Source organism: Ciconia boyciana, chromosome 9, assembly GCF_034638445.1.
Source record: "Ciconia boyciana chromosome 9, ASM3463844v1, whole genome shotgun sequence".
Lineage (NCBI taxonomy): Eukaryota > Metazoa > Chordata > Aves > Ciconiiformes > Ciconiidae > Ciconia > Ciconia boyciana.
The window spans coordinates 44119071-44139336 of NC_132942.1; the positions used below are offsets into that span (position 1 = coordinate 44119071).

At 48.6% G+C, this 20266-nt stretch overlaps 1 protein-coding gene across 1 annotated transcript in view; it reads right to left on the reverse strand.

Moving 5' to 3' along the window:
* Positions 1 to 6860: 6860 nt before the first annotated feature.
* SLC7A5 (solute carrier family 7 member 5) overlaps positions 6861 to 20266 on the reverse strand; it is a 42413-nt gene continuing 29007 nt past the window's right edge. The window contains exons 5-10 of the mRNA XM_072873319.1: positions 19045 to 19168; positions 17827 to 17930; positions 16956 to 17052; positions 16450 to 16599; positions 15098 to 15275; positions 6861 to 13222 (exon numbers count right to left, since the gene is read on the reverse strand). Of these exons, the coding sequence (XP_072729420.1) occupies positions 13167 to 13222; positions 15098 to 15275; positions 16450 to 16599; positions 16956 to 17052; positions 17827 to 17930; positions 19045 to 19168 (709 nt within the window). The 3' untranslated portion in view covers positions 6861 to 13166. The remainder of the gene's footprint in view (positions 13223 to 15097; positions 15276 to 16449; positions 16600 to 16955; positions 17053 to 17826; positions 17931 to 19044; positions 19169 to 20266) is intronic.

Below are 20266 nucleotides of genomic sequence, written 5' to 3' on the forward strand. Positions count from 1 at the left end.
TGATAGCACCTGCTCAGAAACTCCATGGGGTACTAGAAAAAAGACAGACTATCTTTGCTTAAGTTTTCTCTGTTTTAATTTAAAGTATTAATTTTAATTAAACATGGAAACTAAAGAAAAGCTAGAGAGGTTTGAGGCTTGCAGGCTTTCTAACTAAGTAATGCCAGGCTTCTGGCTTTTTCTAGAAAATATTCGAAGTATATGAAGAAAACAAACATGAACAAGTGACAAAAGGATTTTTCCATGCCCGAATGTTCCTTCTAAAGAAAAAATGTGACCAGCAATAGTAATTTTTGGTTACTGAGAGGGTCTGATCTACACTGGGATTATTGTGGCTTTAAATGGCTTTCTTCTAGGAACTGGCATTTTTATTTTGAAGCAATTATTTTCTCTACCTGAGGAAGGACTGTCCAATTAGCAGCTCGTCAGCCCAGACCTTTCCGTTTGGCTGCTTTCCCGGGTTCCTGCTCTCCCCCTGTGACCACGCTGTCTAGAGCCAATGCTGATTTCTGCAGTAATTGCACAACCCAACGGGTCATGTGAGAGCTTAAACTCTTTACATTGCGGAAAGCCAGCACCTCTTTGAAAAGACGTATTTCAAGCAACTTTGTCAATCTGGATTTCCCCCCCCCAACGCAAACACAATGTTGGCAAATGGCTGAATACCATTTAGCAGGAGCAACGCTGCAGACAGACGGACAGGCGGCTTCGCAGCATTAGGAGACTGCAGTTAACAGCAGGGAGCTCAGCCTGGCATGAGCATTCCCAGCCCTGCAAGTTCATCAGGACATCTGGAAAATCCTCTAAAGATCTGAACAACCAGCTGACTTCAAACATGCAAGAAATAGTGAAACAGTGAAAAGGCAGTAATGTCCAGTACGTCGGCTGCTTATGGCCACCAGAGCATGTTTCCTTTGGGTCCCTGTGGCATACGGTGGCTTTTTCCTTGACCTAGGCAGCTCTCCCCCAGCAGCGCCCACGTCCCAGTGACTTGCAGGCAGCTTTCATGGCTGCCAGTGCCTGGCAGAGGGGCAGGGCAGGGTGTACTGCCAAGTCTGGGCATCCTTTTCAGCCCTTGCAGTAATGGCTACAAACCGAGCTCCTCCTTGCATGTCTTTGGCCGGCCAGATCTCCCTGTGGCCACACAACCGCTTCCCCAACTGCTGTTGGTACAACCCCAAAATGTTCAGCTTGATTTTTCTCAAGACTCGATGTGGAAAGATTACATGTACTGTTGTTTTTATTATCTCCGTGCAATTGGTCTGCTGACTTTTGTTTAATAAAAGCCAGGGCCAGCAGCAACCTCATTTCAAGTCCTTGCAGGTCCAGATGTGTTTTGCATATCCTTTATCACATGGACTTGCAGGGCTTTAGTCCCTATCCGCTGAGCAGGAGCTTCACCACTCGCCCTTCTACTGGCAGAGGTAACACGTCCCCTCCAGACATTGGGTTTTTTTTTCTTTTAAGTGATGTGGTGTCTTTGCAGCAACGCTGCTCTCAGGTATAACATGCACCGGCACCTCCATGCGCCTTGTTACACCGCAAAACCTCCCAAATACCTGAGGTGCCCGGACCTGATTTATGAGCTCTGCAAAGCCAAAGGCTAAGAGGGACGAGCTCTCCCGCCCTTGCAGCACGAAGCGGTTACACAAGGCGAGGAGCTGGATGGGGCGAGGGGGGAGCCTGTGCTTTTCCCAGACAAGTTAGAGCAGAAATGACCTCACTGAAATCCAGAGCCAGGCTCCTGGAGACGTTGACCAAACCAGCCAGAAAACCGGTCCAAAGTGGAGAACACACTCGTGTTCCCACCATGTAGTTACGCTTTTAGGGTTTGTACAGGCATATTGCCACATCCTTAGAATCTGCTTATAGCACTTAGCGTGCACAAAGCTCTGCGCCTTTTATTTTTATTACTCATTTTTGTGATAATACTGTTGGCTGATCTGGAGGCTACAAGATTCATAACTCGATGCTGTTACAGACAGTACCTCATTTTCAGAAGTCTGGAGAGGTCCTTGATGGTACCCTGCTCAAAGCTTGCTTTGAATTGTGCAAAGAGCCTGGCACAATGTGTAGATGGAAAATGTGGTGGCAGAGCACGTATAAAGACCCTCTGCTGGTCTGCTTGGTCAGCCATGGACAAATGCATCTCTACCCACCGAGGCAGCTTTGCAACCTGTGCACGTCCCTGCCACTGCCGGCGATGTGGTCTAGCGCTGAAGGACACAGTGACAAGTGATGACAACCCGTGCAGAGAAGCTGGGAGAGCAGGATAGGATCCTTGAGCTGGATCGTTTCAGTGCTTGGCTGCAAAGGAGAGGCAGGGTATCAGTTCCAAAAGGAGGTGTTGAAAAGAGCTCTTAATACCAAAAAAGAATTATTTTTCTTACATAATCTGTCATCCTGCCTGTTTCCGTTGTCTCAGACGCTGTCCCTCACCCCGGCATCCTTCCTCTGCTCAGCGCCTTGCCAGCTCCATCCAAACTGGGCTGCCACTCGGCTCTTTGCCGGCCAACACCGCTGCCACGGCTCCTGGTGCACATGGTGGGTAATTGGATTGTGCTGAAAGGGCTTTCAGCTAACCCAGATCTGGGGACAAGCTCCCCAAGGCACCTATTTAACACGACTAAGGCAACAGGTACATTTTCTGCTCCAGCAAACCTTGACTGCAAGCTGACTTTTGGGGACAGGGTGCTGGCAGAGCTCTTCATGTGAACACGAGGTGCCTTGCACGGTGGCCCCAGAAGGACAGTGTCTGAAGGACAAGTTAGTTAAATTAGGAAAGAGAGGCTCAGGCAAGAGGAATTGTCATTTCTTCCTTCCCTGGTCTCTTAATTCTATGTAGGGATTCAAATGTGGATTTATCTTTCTCGTTGTGCAGCTTGGATGAAGACCAGGGGAATTTCCAGCGCTTATTGCCCCACCTGATTCAGACAGCGCTTTTCATCTGTTCTCAGCAGGTGGGCAAGATAGTTCACAGCTGGGGAAACTGAGGCACAGCCAGGCACAATGGTGGTTGGCTGGAGGAGAGCCCAGATTTCCAGGTCCCTCCCCAGCCACACCACTATCTCCTCTGCCATCCATCCCCAGTGGCGGGGATGGCAGTCTGAGATAGGCAGAAAACTTGCATATTCAGTAAATATGCGGGGGGGGGGGGAACTTACAGGTATCTGTAAAAAATCCTCTGTTATATTTCAAGGTCTGGTAATCAGGGGGTTAGAGGCATACTTTTGTTAAAGATCTGCAACACCCACTTGTCTATAAATCCTGTGCTGCTGAGCTCTGACACCTTAAATCGGTCTCCAGCAAAATCAGGACAGACTGGCATGTTCTGAAGAGACACCTTTATTTGATGGCTTTTGTACAACAGGTGAAATATCAGCAACTCCTTTTAAAAAAAAAGACTTCCAAGCAGAACTTCCATGGCTTCAATATTAAGGGGACAATTTTGTTGTTGGGTGTATTTTGCTGCAAGGAAGTTTGTCAACATCAATTCTCCTTTTATTAAATTTCCTCATACCTCTATCTCATTTTTGGTGTATTAATTTATCTGCCTCAGAGGATCCCTTTATTAGTTCTATCCACAATTCCTCATCAGCTCCTTGCTTTCATATTTGCAGCCTTGAAGCCCAGCCCGTGTCACACCCCACCCTTAGTGGCTTCTTCCCAACCCAAACATATTTAGTGCCTTTCATCTTTTGCACAAACCTTCAAATAAACAACTGCTTTATTGCTTTTTGCTGGGCTTGCCTCCAGTTTGCAGAGGCATTTCTACCTGCTGCTCCAAGGGCTCACCCTTCTTTGGTGGCAAACCCCCGTGCCTCTCTCCGGGCCACTCAAACACATAGGCGCTCCTGGGTTTGGGAGAAAAAAGTCATGTTTTTGGTTCGAGGGAGGAAAAAAGTCAGTCTCGCTGCCTGTGTGTCCTCCAGAAGGGCTGCGTTCCCACGCCTGCCCCCTCCCATCACCACTGCAACCTCCGGCCGTCAGGACAAAAGACCAGCAGCCACAAGACCGAAGCTGGGGAGATGTGTCTAGACAGCTCGGTGCTGCCTGGGGACCACGCTGGGTTCACATGTGGCTCCCATGCAGTGAGTAGTCCTTCCTAGGCAAAGCCCAGCATGAAGCTTCCTCTACCACCGTGGGGCTTCCCTTGCCACTATTGATGAATCGACGTTCATCCTCTGGAGATGAAGGCACGGCTGCTGCAGTGGCACCAAAGGAAAGGACAACTCGGGGGGAGCGAAGTCAACACATGGCCAAAGGACCACGTCTCCAGCAGCCATCAGTAGTGATCTTTCAGAGAAAACTCATATGAAACATGAGGTCTGATCCCTTCCCAGGTTTGCCCTTCCAGCCTCGGACTCACAACCATCGTGCTCTTTGAGGCTGAGGCTGCACCAGGGCTGTTGCAGTTAACAACAAACCCTTTTATCTGAGCTCTTTTTGAACTTTTAAGCACACATAAAAGTTGTCTCAACAACATCCCCTGACACTGAGCGCATGATTAACGCTGCCGTGTGCGAAAAGACACTTCCTGCCTTTGTTTTGGGCCGAAAGCCTGAGCGCTCGCCCACTGCTCGTGCAACAGCAAGTCCAAGTCCTCTCCCGCTCCCCCTGCAGCCCCCAGCCCCGGTGGGGTGGCTGGACCAGCTCAGCACTCAGGACAGGCACATGGAGTGACATTACACAGCAGCAATTTTTCTTTTTTGTTCTCGCTTCCTAACACTCTTCTCAGCTGCAGTTTTATTGCCCTGCCAGGAGATCCCTCGTTGCAGTCAACTTTATATTTGATGAGCCTGAAAAATGCTCGTTCTCCAGGAGACTTTGCCACCCCTGTCCATCTCCTCTTCCAGATCTGTGTGTGCTGAACTGGCCTGAACCAAGAGAAGATCCAGAGGCAAGCTCTGCACACCACCTCCCTCCATTATTAACTACTTTTACCAGTGTTTTCTTTCTTCCAAACAATTATTACCGAGATTAATTCTTTCTTTCAAACCCCATGGGAAACTCAGTGAGACCTGAGCCTGCTGAAAACCCAAGGATACAAAGCACTGGAAGCTTGGTGGTCTGCTGAGGACTGACCTCCCTGTACGAAAGCTGCGTGTTTCTCCCCAGGATGCTCTTCTCCATCTCTCTGCTCACTCTATCCCCTACAACAGCTTCTTGCAACCGACCTGGGCTACTCCTGGACCCTTGATCTATACTGGCATCCTCTTTGCCACCTCCCATACCACGGGCATCGCTGCCGTGTTGAGCAGCGGGTTGCATACGCCTGCTGGTAGCACTTATTCTGATCTGGGACCCTTTGCAGCTCTTGAAGGCCTCTGAATCCCACAGCTAGAGCTTTGCTCTGAAACACGATGCTTTATCTGGCAGCAGTTCCTTGGGCTCGCTCCCTGTGAAGAAAGGCTCCAGCACGGGAACTTCTCCAAGCAAGTCTGTAGCAAACACGGATGCAAATAACTCATTTCATTTCTGTGCTACTGCCTTATCTGTTAAAGCACTTTGCAGCACAGCACGGGGCCCGCTGTGTCTCTGGCAGGCTTCCTGCGGGCGCCACAGCCCTTCTCCTCCTTGTGCCGTCAGCGTCCCACTTGTGAATGTACTGTTGACTTCTCTTATTGAGGTTTTATGTTTAATTTGCCAGAGTTTATTCTCTCCTCTGTTTTCCTTCTTTGGCCACAACTGTCACTTTTTGAATGATCTCTTTTAAATCGCTAATGGCACAGGCTATTCTGCTGTTCAGCCATGCTGGCTTTTAGAGATGTTTTTCTTAGATTACTCTAATTCCTCCACTAAGAGTCTCTAATGCCATATTGGAGAGCCTCTAGGCCCCGTGTCGCACAGTATCCTTGTAACTGCATGCTCATTTCTGCACCTCTAACTTCTTCCTTTTTTTATATACGTATAATTTAAAGTTAAATGTTACTGTGGTAGCTGGGTTTGGTCTTACGAGGATGTTGGGCTTACGAGGATGTTGGGCTTGAGCATGTAACATTGCAGATTCTCTCTGCCAGTGTTACTTTCTGAAACGGCCACAGTGCTCGAGAGTAAATGGAGAATTGCCTCTTTCTTGTGAGCACTCTCATTGTTCAAGACGTCAGTTGACTGTAGCACCTAAAATTCAGTATGAAATGTGTGTATAACATCTATTCAGCCTTGGTAGGCATCACTGAAGTCTCCCTTTACTACTGGGTTTTCTTTGCAGCCTTCCTAAGCTCCGTTAGCATTTCACCACCATTTCTTCCTCTTGGGGGGTGTCCACAGAATAGTCTCAGCACCACCTTCTCCTTTAGGAAGGAGAACTTCTGAGCTCTGCCATCTGCACACCCAGAAACGCACATCTTTGAGCAACCCTCACACCTCCACCTTTCTGTACGCCCGAGCATCCCCTCCCCTCCCTCTAGCCAGGGCCCCGGAAACAGAGCATCTCTCTAGCGTGGAAGGACACGGGGAAGAGGGATTGCAGCAGAGGATCACTTTCCCCGTATAAAGTTTGATATCTTCCTGCTGCTAGACATTTCCTTAGGCTGCAAGCTTCTACCAGCAGCATGAGCAGCATCTCTCTCATATAACCATGCAGACACAGCCTGGGAATCTGTCTTCTGCTCCCACCTCTTGCCCAAAGCTCACCCACTTTCCCATCCCCCCAGGTTTAACACATGCAAAACCAGAAACGCTAACTAGAATTTTAGAGGATAGAGGAATGGGTGCTGTCATTGCTAGGCTCTGCTCCTAGACCGTCTGCAAGAGGAACGCTTGGAAACCCAGGGCTCAGGTGCTGGTGGATGTGGGATAAACAAGGCAACCTTTTGCAAAATCAAAGTTTTCGAGGCAAAGACCAGCAACAAGAGAGGTGTAATTCAGCTTTCTTTGTTAAAAAACCAAAACAAAACAACCCAAAACATTGAACAACCCAAACATTTAACAGATTTGTTAACCACAGACATAAAAGAATCAAGAAATACTCGAAAAAATACATTGCAGGAGACATCTTGTTTTACAAGGCAATTTGATTAAGTTACTACTGGCTGACCAGCACTCGGTCAGTCGTGGAATAGCTGTGTTGACAGGAACACAAACATTGTAAATAGACAGCGCTTACTGTAGAAGTATTAAGACTAAAAGATATTTACCCCTTAAAATAAATAGAATGTCATCTACAGCAACATTTAAATTAGTAAAATATTTTTAAAGCAACCAAATATAACAAAATTGTAAATCAGATCTAGATTTTCTTCTGTATGTTAAGATCCTTTTTTTCTGTGTTTTTAAAAAAAAACAACAAAACACAAACTTGAGAACAAAGGTATCTCTGAAAAGTCAGATTATTCACTAGAAGTGAATTTCACCCTCCTTTTGTTCTGCGGGTGAGCGCAAGGTCCGGGTACCACTTGAAATTCTTCCTTTGCAAGGATTTAGGAGGGACACGGACCTCACCCTGTCCTCGGAACAAATCAGGATTTTTTCCCTATGTGTGAAATTCATCCCAGCGCAGGAGACGCAGCCAGAGCCCGCAGTGCCACGTCCCGCTGGCTGCGACGCGGGAGAGCATCCGAGCGCTTGCAGAGCCCCTGCGCCGAGATGAACGTCACCCAACGGGAATAATTTAGGTGTAGATATAAAGTCTCTTTTAGGCCTTTTAAAAATTAATTCAATATTTAAAAAAATATTTTTTTTTTTTCTCGTTAACACTTCAACAGCTGCAGGAAGCAACACCCCTTCTCACGCAAGGAACAGGGGGCTAAAAGCAAAGAAATAATCCTCTGGACATCGGTTCCTTAGGGGCGACCTAATCCAAGCTACATTTCCTACGTGCAGCCGAACGGCACTTGGCTTTGACTCCCAGCAGCATCCCGCACACACGCACCCCCCCACCCCAGCTGCGAGTTCCAGTTTGGACCGTATAAACTGGGAAGAAACTTCTCAAGTACGGGCAAAACCCGCGTAAGGCTGACCGGCTGTAACTCCTCACGAAGCCACCAGAAATGGAGAGCCCCTTGAGCATCCCTCAATGCCGAGGTCTCGTGGGATGCCCTGGCACGGGCAGGGTCCCCGGCGGAGGCGCGGGAGCAGATTCCCATCGCCGCAGGGAGCCGGCTGCCGCGCTCCCTGGTCGGCAGCCAAGCGCTGCCGGCTCCAGCCATGCTGGCCCGTCCCGCAGCCAGAGATGCTCGCCGGGCTCCCAGGGCCGGCACAAGGCTGCGATTCAGTCCGCGCGGCTCTGCCGAGGTCACGGCGCCAGCCGGCAGACCTCAACACAAGCCCTGGGGGGAACCGGAGCCATCTCACCCCTGAGCTGCCCTTTCCCAAGCTCCAGTAGGAAGCTTTGTTCCAGCCCCTTCTCAATGGCCAACATCGCCTTCCCCTTTGATGTCAGTAGAAATGGAGTTGCGCAACCACTGGAAAAGTTGATGGAAAAGCTGGCGTCCCACAAGAATAGCCCCAAACAGCCAGGGTGTTGCGTAATGACAACATTTGGCTGTTTTCTTCTACTTTTTTAAAATTTTATTTATTTTTTATTAAAGCCCGAGAACACTGTAGCCTCAGCTGAAGACACGGGTACCTTCCCAGACTGAGAGGAAACCTTCCCCGCGATTCCTCACGGGTGGACCAAGACTCTGCCACTGCAAACATCTCTCATGGCTGGGAAGTCGCGGCCGTGGGGAAGAGCTCTGCTGCAACGCCGCTGCCCCTCGAGGGCTCTGCTCTTGGGGCAGACCCACAGCGGAGGAGCCCATGGAGGAGCCCAATTTGTTCCCCTGCCTGAGCTGCCTGCAGGGAGAGGGCTTGGAGAACAACAAAGCCGCGTCTTAAGAGTTTCAATCCAGTTGAAGGGTCTTTAAAGTTTGTTCAATAGTGACAAGAGTCCCTTTGAACTTAGTATCCACAGAGGGTGCCATTAAAAACAAAAGCATGTTTACCAGAACACGGTATCTGAGATGGAAAACACTGCAAATACTGCAGGAAGTTAAAAAAAAAAGAAAAAAAGAAAAAAAAATCCACCTAGGATGACTTAAATCCCCCCCATTTTAGGCCAGGAGCATTTTGCAGGGCTGAGCAGGGCTGGTTCCTCTCTCGGGGGGGGGAAGAAGGTTTCTCATTTAGAAAGAAGAATCCAACGGGTAAGAAAGCACCTGGCCGCCAGCTCCTGCACACCCCTGCCCTACTGTTCAGCAATCCCCGCGGGATGCTATTCCACGAACACCCCTACCAACTGACTGCCTGGGAGTCTAAATACTTAAAAACAAGCTAAGAAGAGCGATAATTGAAAGGGGATTTAGTACAAGGACCAAGGGACGACTGCGGCACAGCCATCACTCGCAGAAATACGCAGCCACGGCTCCGCAGTTGGACTCGATGATTTGAAAGGGCTTTTCCAACCTAAATCATTCCAGGATTCTATGATTCCACTGACACGACCGCTCCAGCTGTATTTGCAGAATACTGTCATATGAAATAGATTCACGCGGTACCTCGTTTAACTGGAGCTACTGTTTAGGAAAGCAAACTCATGGTCACTGTGGCTGTATGTGTCCTTTGCAGGAAGGGTTTAGCTCCCTTGGTGGGCTGCAACAGGCGTGACTGATCATGGGCTCGAAAGAGCACAAGCAAACAGAGAAACAACAGAAAAATCCCACATCCACTGCTGGGAACGATGAGAAATTTTCTGTGAAGTCTCTGCTGTTCCCCTTGCCCTCCGTGACACATCTCATTCCACATTTGAAGAAAACAAGCAGCAAGGAAGTCTTTCACGGGGATGTATTCTCTCTTTTTCCACACCAAAATCCAGCTGAAGAAGGCAAGCCCCCGAGGGCAGCAGACACTCCTGGCTGCGGACCCGAGTTCAAGCTGTTGTGCTGGACAGCAGATGCTGCTAACAGCAGTTTCACCCATTGGAGTGAAAATTACTTTAGTTGTGTTTTCTTTATAAAAGGAAATTCAGTTTTACCCCCTTACTCATTATCTCCCTAACCTCCAGGAAAAAATAACCCACCCTCTTACAGTCATGACCCCAAGCTCTGGTGGAGGGGAACTATCAGGGCAAATGAATCAGGGATAAAAGAAATCAGGTTTTCAAAAGGTTTTTGAAAGCTAAACTTTGAGATGTGAGCTGTGGCTGACCAAATTCAACGTTTTTGTCATTCTGTGCTGGTATCTGGTTCAGTTTCTTCCTATACCTCTATTGCCATGGAGACGCTGGCGAGATCACCACGCAACATATGGTATCAATGCCAGAGCCAGCAGGTTAGTACAAGAGAAAGATCTTTAGCAGCAAGTGAAGAATCATGAAAATTCATCAAGAGCAAGCAAGCGAGTTAAAGATTTAATTCAGATCAGTTAATTAATAAAAAACTATTTCTCAGTGTGACATCTCCTCTTTAAAACCAGTGTGAAAGGTTCACCAAGAGGATATTGGGTAGTGATGGGTCTTCATCACTGGTGAAAGTCATTTAAAGATGTGTCCAAACCAAGCAACCGCCACGCCTTCGGGATGTTTGGACCTATTTCTGAGCTCTCTGTGGCTTGGACTTGAGTGCTAATTTACATTGGATTGAGGTGGCTGAGAGTTAAAATCCCTTTCCTTTGCATCACAAGTAATTCTGCTGGTATATATTAGCACTGAGAGCCCCTACATTGAACCCAGGCCTTGCAGGAAACCGGCCCTGAGACCATCACAGCCAAAAAACTGCAGACTAAATGGAAGGTGACAGACTGAGGTTCTCTCTCAATAAAACAGGTCCAGCAGAAGCAGTGATTTCCCATCACTACCCTGCCAAAACATCTCAGCCTTCAGCTGGAAGAGGATTCCAAAAATTCGGTTCAGGTTTTATGGTTCACGACCTTATTTATGCAAATGCTTCTCCGCAGGCACTGGATCTGAGATGCTCCAATTCATTGCACATAGGTCCCTGAACAGCCAGGCACTGGCCATAACTTTGGGTTCTTCTGCACTGTAGATGTACCCAAACCAGCTGCAACTCTCCACAGGTTAACTTAGCTCCAGGAGAGCTCAACACTAACACGTGTAAAGTGGCACCTGAGCTGGCTTGGGTACCTCTACGCTGTGCTGCCATGGAATAAGCAACCTGGCAGCAAAGGTTTTCAGCACGATGATTGTCTCACCTATTCCTCCTGCACTGCCTCAAAGCAAAGACGCGTGGGTGGCGAAGCAATAGCAAAGAGCTGCACATAGACACTTGTTGACATAGCCACGGTCATCGTCACACACACTTGAACAGAAGCTGCCACCTGCTATAACACACAGTCTTTTTTTGCTAAAGAACTTCTTACAAGGACAAAGCATGAGCTAGTACCATTGGTGTCCTTAATGCCTCTTCATCCAAAATAACTCTACACTAAGAGGAGAATCCAGTAGAAAGCATTAGCTCTTGGAGGATCCCGGCTTCCAAACAGCTTAGTTTACAAAAATATTGAGGAGAAAAAGTAGTTCAACAACCCATTTGCACAAAGCACAAGCACAAAGAAGATCTGTAACAGAGACTGAAGCAGCTCACTTATGGGAAAAAGATGCTCTTGATTTCCAACTATCACCTTAAGCGCAGTGGCGTTATGAGCAAATTGTTCAAGAACTACAATTTTGCAGAAAAGGTGATGCTTTTGACCAAATAAAGCAACACGTTCCTAAGAGGACAGTTTTGATTCCTCGGGAACTAGAGGAATGTCGGGTGGGCTCAGGGGATGGGACTGCACCACCCCTGGTGGACTCCACCACCCCAAACAGCAACGGATTTCACATGTGGATCGTGCTTTATGCTCAAAGACCACTCCCTGAGCGGGAGGATGTTGGTGGGGGCATCTCACCAAGCCAAACCTGATGCTACAGTTTTGCATGAAGGAGGAACAGGCCCCCAGTCCCTGCTTCTTAGAGCAAAACAGACCATCTACAGCAGACCGAGCTTAAAGCCAGGCTCCAGCCATCCGGGGACACCTGCCCCTTTCTACACCTCCAGACCCGGTTGGTCCCATCTCCACTGCACGTTCTAGAAGAGACACAGCATAACGAAGGGCACGGTGACAGGCAACACACAGACAGACCCCAGGGAACGAGCCAAGGGAATCCCACCCTTACCTTCTCTTTGCAAATGGTTTAGGGGCAAACATGAATCACACCGAGGGCAACGAACAGGGCCATTTGGAGAGCATGATGTTGCTCGTCCCATGCTGGATGATAGCCTATCTACAGAAAAACATGAGAAGTGAGCAAACCAAGGACTCAGCCTTCTGCTAATTGCAATTCTCTGGGTTTATCAGGAGGAACTCCACCCCCAGGCCTGCACCTGCCCCACTGCTAACTCACAGGGCCACGGGATGGGCATTCCGGTGAAGAGCATCCCGGAGGAGTGGCTCAATAGCAGGGAGATGCCTTGGATCTGAGAGTTAAAAGCCAGGCAGTGGCAGGGGACCCCGAGTGCTCTTGTCAGGAACGCAGTGAAAGTCAGACGAGGCCTCCCCACATAATTTCTCTGACACTAATTCTGCTCTGCCTTGTCTCACCTAAGTCACTGCCAGTGGACAGAGTCCAAAGCATCCAGCAGCATGTATTTTGGTATGAGTTTGTGTGTGTGTGAGCACGCGAGCCAACATCAGCCAACCTTTGCTTCCTGACCACCTGCCCTTGACCAGGCAAGGCGGGTGGGCCAGGCTCAGGACCACCCTGCGGCTCTGCGACAGCCCCAGCCCCAGCCCCAGGCACGCTCGTACAGCTGCCAACACTCAAACTGGGCTCATGAGCAGATCCGCCGTCGCCTGGGGGATCCCAGACCCAAACCAAGCAAGCCTACACAGAACTGAAGTACAGCCCTCAGTATCTCACACACACACAGAGGCCCATCGGACTCGCTGCTGCCGGACAGGCAGGACCCCTTTGAAGCTGCCGGCAGGAATTCCTCCTCTTGGCCCATGTTCGTACCAAGAACTTCTCATCGCAGGGCTCCTCATCTGCCAGGCTAAAGGGTGGTGACGGAGGGGCTGGAGGAGGCAAGGCAGAGCCGAGGGCATGGCGTCAGACACGAAGCAGCTCCCACGGGGTGCTCCAGTGCCTAGGTTTCGTTTACGAGGGATCAGAAGCGTTTTCTCCTTGTGTCGTCTTAAAATAATATTGTGCGTTTCCTTGAGCTGAATGTCTCTGCTTTTCCTGCTTATGATTCTTGCGGAACCACTTCCATCAGTTTCTGGCACAGGACTGTTGCGGAGACTATGGGAAGAAAGCAAAGTACAGGTCAGAGATGGCACGCAGGGGCTCAACGTGTACCTTGGTCTCCATTCATGATACTCTGCCTCAAAAGGGCTGACCCATTTGCCTCCCCACCGTGGTTCTGAGCAAGATTAGTCCAAATACAATTTAAGACTTGAAAGCAAACGAGCCGCGGGCTACTCTCTACTCATGCCCAGATCTTAAACATGGAACACTGGGAGCTTTGCCGCTGCAGCAAGGATGCTGTACTGCCCGGAGAGAGGCTCTGGTTCTTCTTGACACCAGTTTCTAATTGCAAGGTGATACCGTAACTGCGTTTGGATGCCAGAACTGCAAGCAGCCAAAACTGAGTCAGGCACAATAGTAGGAAGGGGCACAGAAAATATGAGCCGATGCTTTTTAGCTCCAGTTTTGAAAACCTCGGCTGTATGTGCACGCACCTTCTTTAAGGGCTTGAGTACCCAGGACAAAACCAACTCAGCATACCGAACACAAGGCAGAGCCCACTGCCTTGCACAGAGCAGGTGAAGCGTTTCAGATGCAAGCTGGCACAGGAAAGGTGCTAAACTGAAGTAACTTTATTTTTTCACCCGTTAGTTTTGGTGGCTGGTATCCAAACACACCTGTGCTTTCTGCTGCTTCACGGTGTGTTTGGAGATCACAAGATAGTCTTGCCGGGTAAAGCTAATGCTAATTCTAACTACACACAAAGTCAAACTCAGATCAGTTGGAGGTGATCAAATTATCTGCAATATATGAATATACACGTGTTTAAAGTTCATATGTTTCTAACTGGACATTTGCAGGATTATCATTCTGTGTTCCCAGAATATTTTCTATATTCTCCTTACAAGCCTTTGGTGGTGGAAAACAATTAATATGGTAATTTGCCACCCAGGCACTGCAAAAATGGCTTTTCCAGGAACTGAGCCTAGTACTCAGAATAAAAGAGAGAGAGAGAGAGAGAGAGAGAGAGAGACAGGGGGGGGGGAAATAATAACAAGTGCTGAGCACTGTTAAAAGCCTTTTTCTTCTTCACGGAAAGCATCCAGCTAAGGCTGGGCATTTCTACTTGTCCGCTTTTCTAGGTCAGCCTGTTGTATGAGAGCTGGGAGGCAGATGGTGGAGTTTAGTTACTTGGACAACACGGATTGACTTTCTTGATTCAGTTGTTCAGACAGAGGTTACATGTGCCAAGCACGGCCTCTCCATCCCTTCAAAACACACCGTGGTGTAGCGTCAGCTGTTGGAAAACCTTATACAAAGATACCTTCAAAATGAACCTCGTAAGAGAAAACATGCAGGGGGTTTTCCCCTCCATCTGCTCTGCTGCCACATGTTGATGCCGAGGAGAGCTTTGACTGGATCAGACTGGATCACGTTAGCACTGGCTAAGCGATGGATTGGGACTAATTCCGAATTTTCAGCAGTCAAATTGAGGCCAGCTGTGCTCAGACTGTTATGCTGTTACTTCTTTTCCCTTCCTACACCCCTAGAAAGGGATTCTCTGCTGACAAAAGGCTTGACCCTGTGCTTTTACAGGAGGCAGAAGAAAGGCAGCAATGCGCTCAGCGCGTTACGCTCCACTGCATAACAACAACCTGTTTGCCAAGATGAAAAAAGAAAACCATGGTATTTGGCCCAAACTTTGCAATTATCCCAAGTCAGGGTGCGTTTTGGGTGCTTGGTAGATAAGGTAATCATCAGGTTAGAACTTGTTACCGTTAAAGAAGAATCGATCAGAGCCAAGACAACGGAAGTCTCCGCTACACGGAGCAGAGCCAGCGCTACTCGCTGTAGCACGCTCACTGGGAAGCTGCTATTTTTGGAGCAAAAGCCGAGGCTGCACCCTTGCTCTTCACTGGTAATACTTACAGATGCCTTGGAGAACCCACTTGGGCTTGTTTTGCCACCAGACCCCGAAGAAGTAAACAGGGATCCCACTGAAGATGATGGCAAAGCCAATCGCGCATTCCTTCGGCGTCATCCAGAAGGAAACAGCAATGAGAAACAAGCAGGCCAGGATGAAGAATATGGGCAGGCAGATGTTCACCTAAACAAGGACCCAAAGAGCAGGTTAGAAGTTGTCGCAGGGGAACAGGGTACACTTCCCAGGGAGTTTAACCAGCTGTACAGCCTGGGGAGGGAAGGAGTTCATGTTCCACCACGGACCCCTACATGGATGGTGCTCCTGTCTGTCCCAGTGCTCTGAACGTGGGGACCGTGACCCTGAACTGCCATGGGGAAGGTATCGATTTAGGCAGTGCTCCTCATCAATCCTGGAGAAAACAGACATAGGCTAACACCTAACACGTACTTTTAAAACCAGCAAAACACAGCACAGAGATGTGGCTTGCCAAGAGCCATGAGCCTTTCTCAGCACCCTTTTTTTGACCCCAATTCCATACTTGAATGATTCCTTATAAAAAGCACCTGTACCAACAGCATCAAATTCGGCAGCAACCACAGCACAAGCCATAGCATCTTCACGGCAGTTTCTCAGGGGACTCGGCTACGCTGCTCTGAGCAGGGCACCCGCTGAGAGCAGCCCAGCTTTTAGAAGAAAAACCAAAAAACAAGGGAAGCACCCTGCAAAGCGTTACTTTGGGAAGGCACTGGTACAGGTCTGTGAGTTTCTTTCTCTCTGGCTGCCTGTTGCCTGGCAGAGACCTGAGTGTGCTGGGGGATGAGTGAGAAACATGCCTTTAAGGAAGGCGGACATGCTTGTGGCTGACATGATCTTGGCCTCCTCCCAGATGGGACACGGTACTGCCAAGCTGGCCAAGGACAGAGAGAACAAAGTTCTCATCTCTGCAGGTGTGGGTTTGTCTTTTATTAAAAAGCTATTTAAAGTTAATTCCATGATGATACAGAGTGTTTCACTGAAAGCCACAGCCTATGATTTGTCCTGGGGAATATGTTAGTCATTGAGAGCTTCCTACTGGGCTACCCCACCAGAACACCCCGCATCTCTGACACCCAGAGCCTCCTTCGCTCTGATGTCCCCATGGCCACGGCAGCTCTTTGTCCTCCTGCACCGACTCGCATCGGGCAGATTTCCATGCAGCAGGGACACCTGCCTTAGCTACAACACAACACTTCCCCTGCACGCTTGCAATCCCAGTCCCTCTTCCATACAGGACAAGCAGCCGTACTTGCTGAACCTTCCCTGGTGCTGAGAAGGGACTCGGGGAGGACCCACCACGCAATTACCACACTGCTCTCACCCTGATGGGCCTTTCCAGTTCTGGCTTCTTGTAACGCAGCCACATCATGCCGATGATGGCCAGAGCCACGCACAGCCAGTTGAAGAAGCTGAAGAAGTTGATGACTGAGAAAATGTTGTTGGAGAAGGCGTAGAGCAGGGTCATGACGCACTGCATCCAGAAAAAAAAAGCCATTAGCAAAGGGAGAAGTAGCCAAAACCGCGTTATGTTACAACACTAAATACAGGTATTTTAGAAGAACTATCTGCCAGGAAAGAATCAGTTTGATTATTTTTTACTTATTTAAACTATTTTCAATTGGTGCCTGGAGCGATTTCAAAACAGAAGTGGAATGAGGATAGGATGAGAAGGAGAGGGGTCTATCTGTTCCTGTAGGTGCATGCAGAAATGGCTGTGTCTGGAGATGGTGCCCGAGCAGCCCCCTCCAACCACTCTGATGGGATCCTACGCCCGACCCGTTTCTCAATACCAGGTCGATGCTCATCACCACAGACCCAGGTGCTTACCGTAAAGATGAGGGATGGCACGGGAGTGAGAAGCCTGGGGTGAATCATAGACAGAATTGAAGGCAAGTGTCCTTCTCGGGATCCCACGAAGAACAGCCTGAGGTGGGGGAAACAGAGCCGTTATCACCTCTGCAACCATCAGCCCCGGGCTGGGGTTTGTCTTTAGCACAAAACAAGAGGGCACAGCCCAAGCTCAGCCTAGACAGCACTGAGGCAGCAAGACTGAAACGCCCAGGCTCCACGCAGGTTTTCCACCTTCGTGGTGCCTTGCACGATGCCAGCTGTGCCTTTTTGCTCGTCACTGGTTCAGGAGTGGGGCCCTCCAGGATCAGACCCCAGCACGGGGTGTTCTGCACATACACAGTGGGAAGTCCCTGCCTTAGAAGGAAGGCTGGAGGCGGACAAAGAATGCAAGAAAAGATGTATTTATATCCTCCTTTCCAGAGAGAGCAATTAAGTGACTTTCCTAAGACAACCCGGGAGATGTGTGTCAGAGCTGGAACCATCTCAATCCCCGTCCTTTCTCCCCTTTCTGGAGGGATTCTCAGCCCTAAAGTTTCATAAGTTTCTGCTTTTCATTAAAGCCACTTTCTCAGGCAACATCACTGAGCCCCAAGCCTGTGTTTGTTTCTGTTCTAATAAATTCAACAGGACTTTGCCTGAGGAACAGAAGACTAAGAGCACTGAAAGGGTTTCCTTTAAACTGGATATGGTTTTAAAGTCTTACATTTCTTTCCGCATTCCCCACATGGCCTCCAGACCCTTTAGACTTTGTGTCTACCCACAGCCACTCTTTGGAGGACAACTCCAAACGAAGAGGCATTACGCATGGCTTGTAAACAAAAACCACAAAATTGAGCAAGAAACCTACCGGGAAGAAGTGAAGAGAGATCCATTAACGGATCCAAAGCACGATAAGCCAACAAAGACGGGTATGATCCAGGACATGACGCCAAGGTGATAGTTCCCAAAATCCTAAATAGGGGGCAACAAGACAGACATTTCACACCCAGAATGTCCAAAAGAACTCACAGCTGCCTACAAAGACTTAATATTTGTAGAAATCTGAACAAATGGCTTAGTGCTGAAGCTGTTATGGAGTTTTCCATATTGCCATGCACTGCTCCTCCTTCCTGAAAAAGCATATTGTGGAATTGCAAAAAAAAAAAAAAAAAAAATCAGCAGAAAACCCCTCCCTTAGAGTCAGGACACAACATTTATCAGAACAGCTATCCAAAAGTTCAAGACCAAACAGAAACTGTGAGGAGATTCACACACGCAGCTACTGCCGATTGCTGAGTAAGGACCCTGGGACACAGCCCCTTAGAAAGGCAGTGACCTGGAGTTGTAGTTCTCTATCACAAACCAACCCTGCACTGCGTCCCTGCAGTTTTATGCCAACACTATTATATTGATTTCACAACTTGCAAAGGCACACAACTAGAGCAATGCAACACAGGCCAGTATCTCCAATAACGCAGGCTGGTATCTCCAATAACGCAGGCTGGAGCGGGGCTGGGTACTAACCCGAAGGATGGATTGCAGTCACCTGAAGGGCCCAGACCACCTTGTCCGGGGCTGGGAGATTCCCCTTGAAGCGCTGAACAATCCTGGTCACCTTCAGTTTGCAAGGTCATACCATGCTGCTCACTTCTGAAGCAACCAGGATTTCTGACCGCAATGGCATTTTAATTAATAGAAGTATTATTTTTCCCTCTTAATTAAAACAAGGAAGATACAGAGAGAGAACAATCTAGTTCAGTATTGACTGAATGACCTTTTCCCATAAATATCATGCTCTGGTAACTGATGATAAGTCATGAGGCCAGCAGCAACCTTGCATATTTACGAATTAAGAGCAGGGTTAACTGCCCACCCTTCCTACTGTCTGTGATTAATCCCACTTGGTATCACACTGTTCTTCCCTGCTCCCATCACAGTTGCTCTTTATCTCCTGTCAAACATCAGCTTTTTTGTAAGCAGCCATGGTCAGCATGGAACAAACTAGGAGATGCACGCAGAGATTGTTAAGTCTGATTTAACCAGCCCTGGAAAACAGAGAGTCACATCAGAAATGCACCTATCTTACCACGGCCACGGCTTCGGACGTCAGCATCTGGTCCGTCGACAGGGTCGTGAAGTAAGCCAAGTTTGTCAGCACATAAACCAAAGTGACTACAGGTAGTGAGATGATGATAGCCAGAGGCAGGTTTCTAGGAAGAAAACATACATTGTAATGGAGCACTGCAGTTCAGAGAAGAGAGCTGTTGATGCCAGGGATCGGTGGCTCATGCTGCAGCCCTCCTGCGCTCACTTAAAGTTGGCTTGAGCCATTCTGCTCTTCTATGGCTCTTCAGCATGTCCCGTTTCCCAGCCACACGCTGCTCCCCTAGCAGAGGAGAAGATGCCCACACGGGAACAGCCTGGAGGCTGACAGATGTAGAGTGAAGGATTATGGCAGAAGGGACTTTTTGCACGGAGAGACTCTGGCTGGCTGGGCAAGCAGTAATCCAAGATCACTGCAAAGGCAATTAATTAAAAATAACCCCCCGGGGCCTCTTGCTAGCCAGTGGCATTAGCACATGCATTCTGTTCTGGGCAAAGGAGTTGTGCTGGTGGGTTTCTTGCGGGAGGTGAAAAGATCAGGGATTTAGTGGGCAGTTTTTAGGCTGTAACTCTGTGCAGCTTGCTGGACTGATGAAACTCAAAGAAAATGAGTTCAGACACAGTCTGGGTGGGTCTGGAAAGACGAGGCTGTGTTGGTACAAATTTGCCTTTCCAAATAGTCTAACTTCATTTGCGAACGGAAACTGAAAAAGGAAACCCTGCTTGATGCCATGTATAATTGGTCTAGCGGAGCTCAAAGCCACAGGAGGACAGAGTCAAATACCATGACTGCATTCAGAAGACAGGAAAATAATTGCAATCTGCAAAAACTTTTTTATAATTGTGTTTGTCAAGGAAAGGGCATATCAAATCTTATGCTTCCCAGCAGGCGCTAATCACTGCCAGGGTCAGCCAGGAATGGGTTCTTGCACAAGTGACCCTGAAGCTCATATCGACAGTGCCTCATAGGCACCTTCCCTATGAGCAAAAATGATTTATCAGGGATGTCCTGCTTTGGTGTGGCCCACCCTCATCTCACCAGGTCCCCTGCATAGCCCGGAAAGGCACGAGCAGTGCAGAAAGCGGCTATTGCTCAAGAGAACAGGAAAAGCACGTGACAAACATATGTACGCACGAATACTCTTGTGGGAGTTTATACAAGGCAGTAATAAAGCCGTGAGTGCTTCTTCCTCGTCTATAATTCA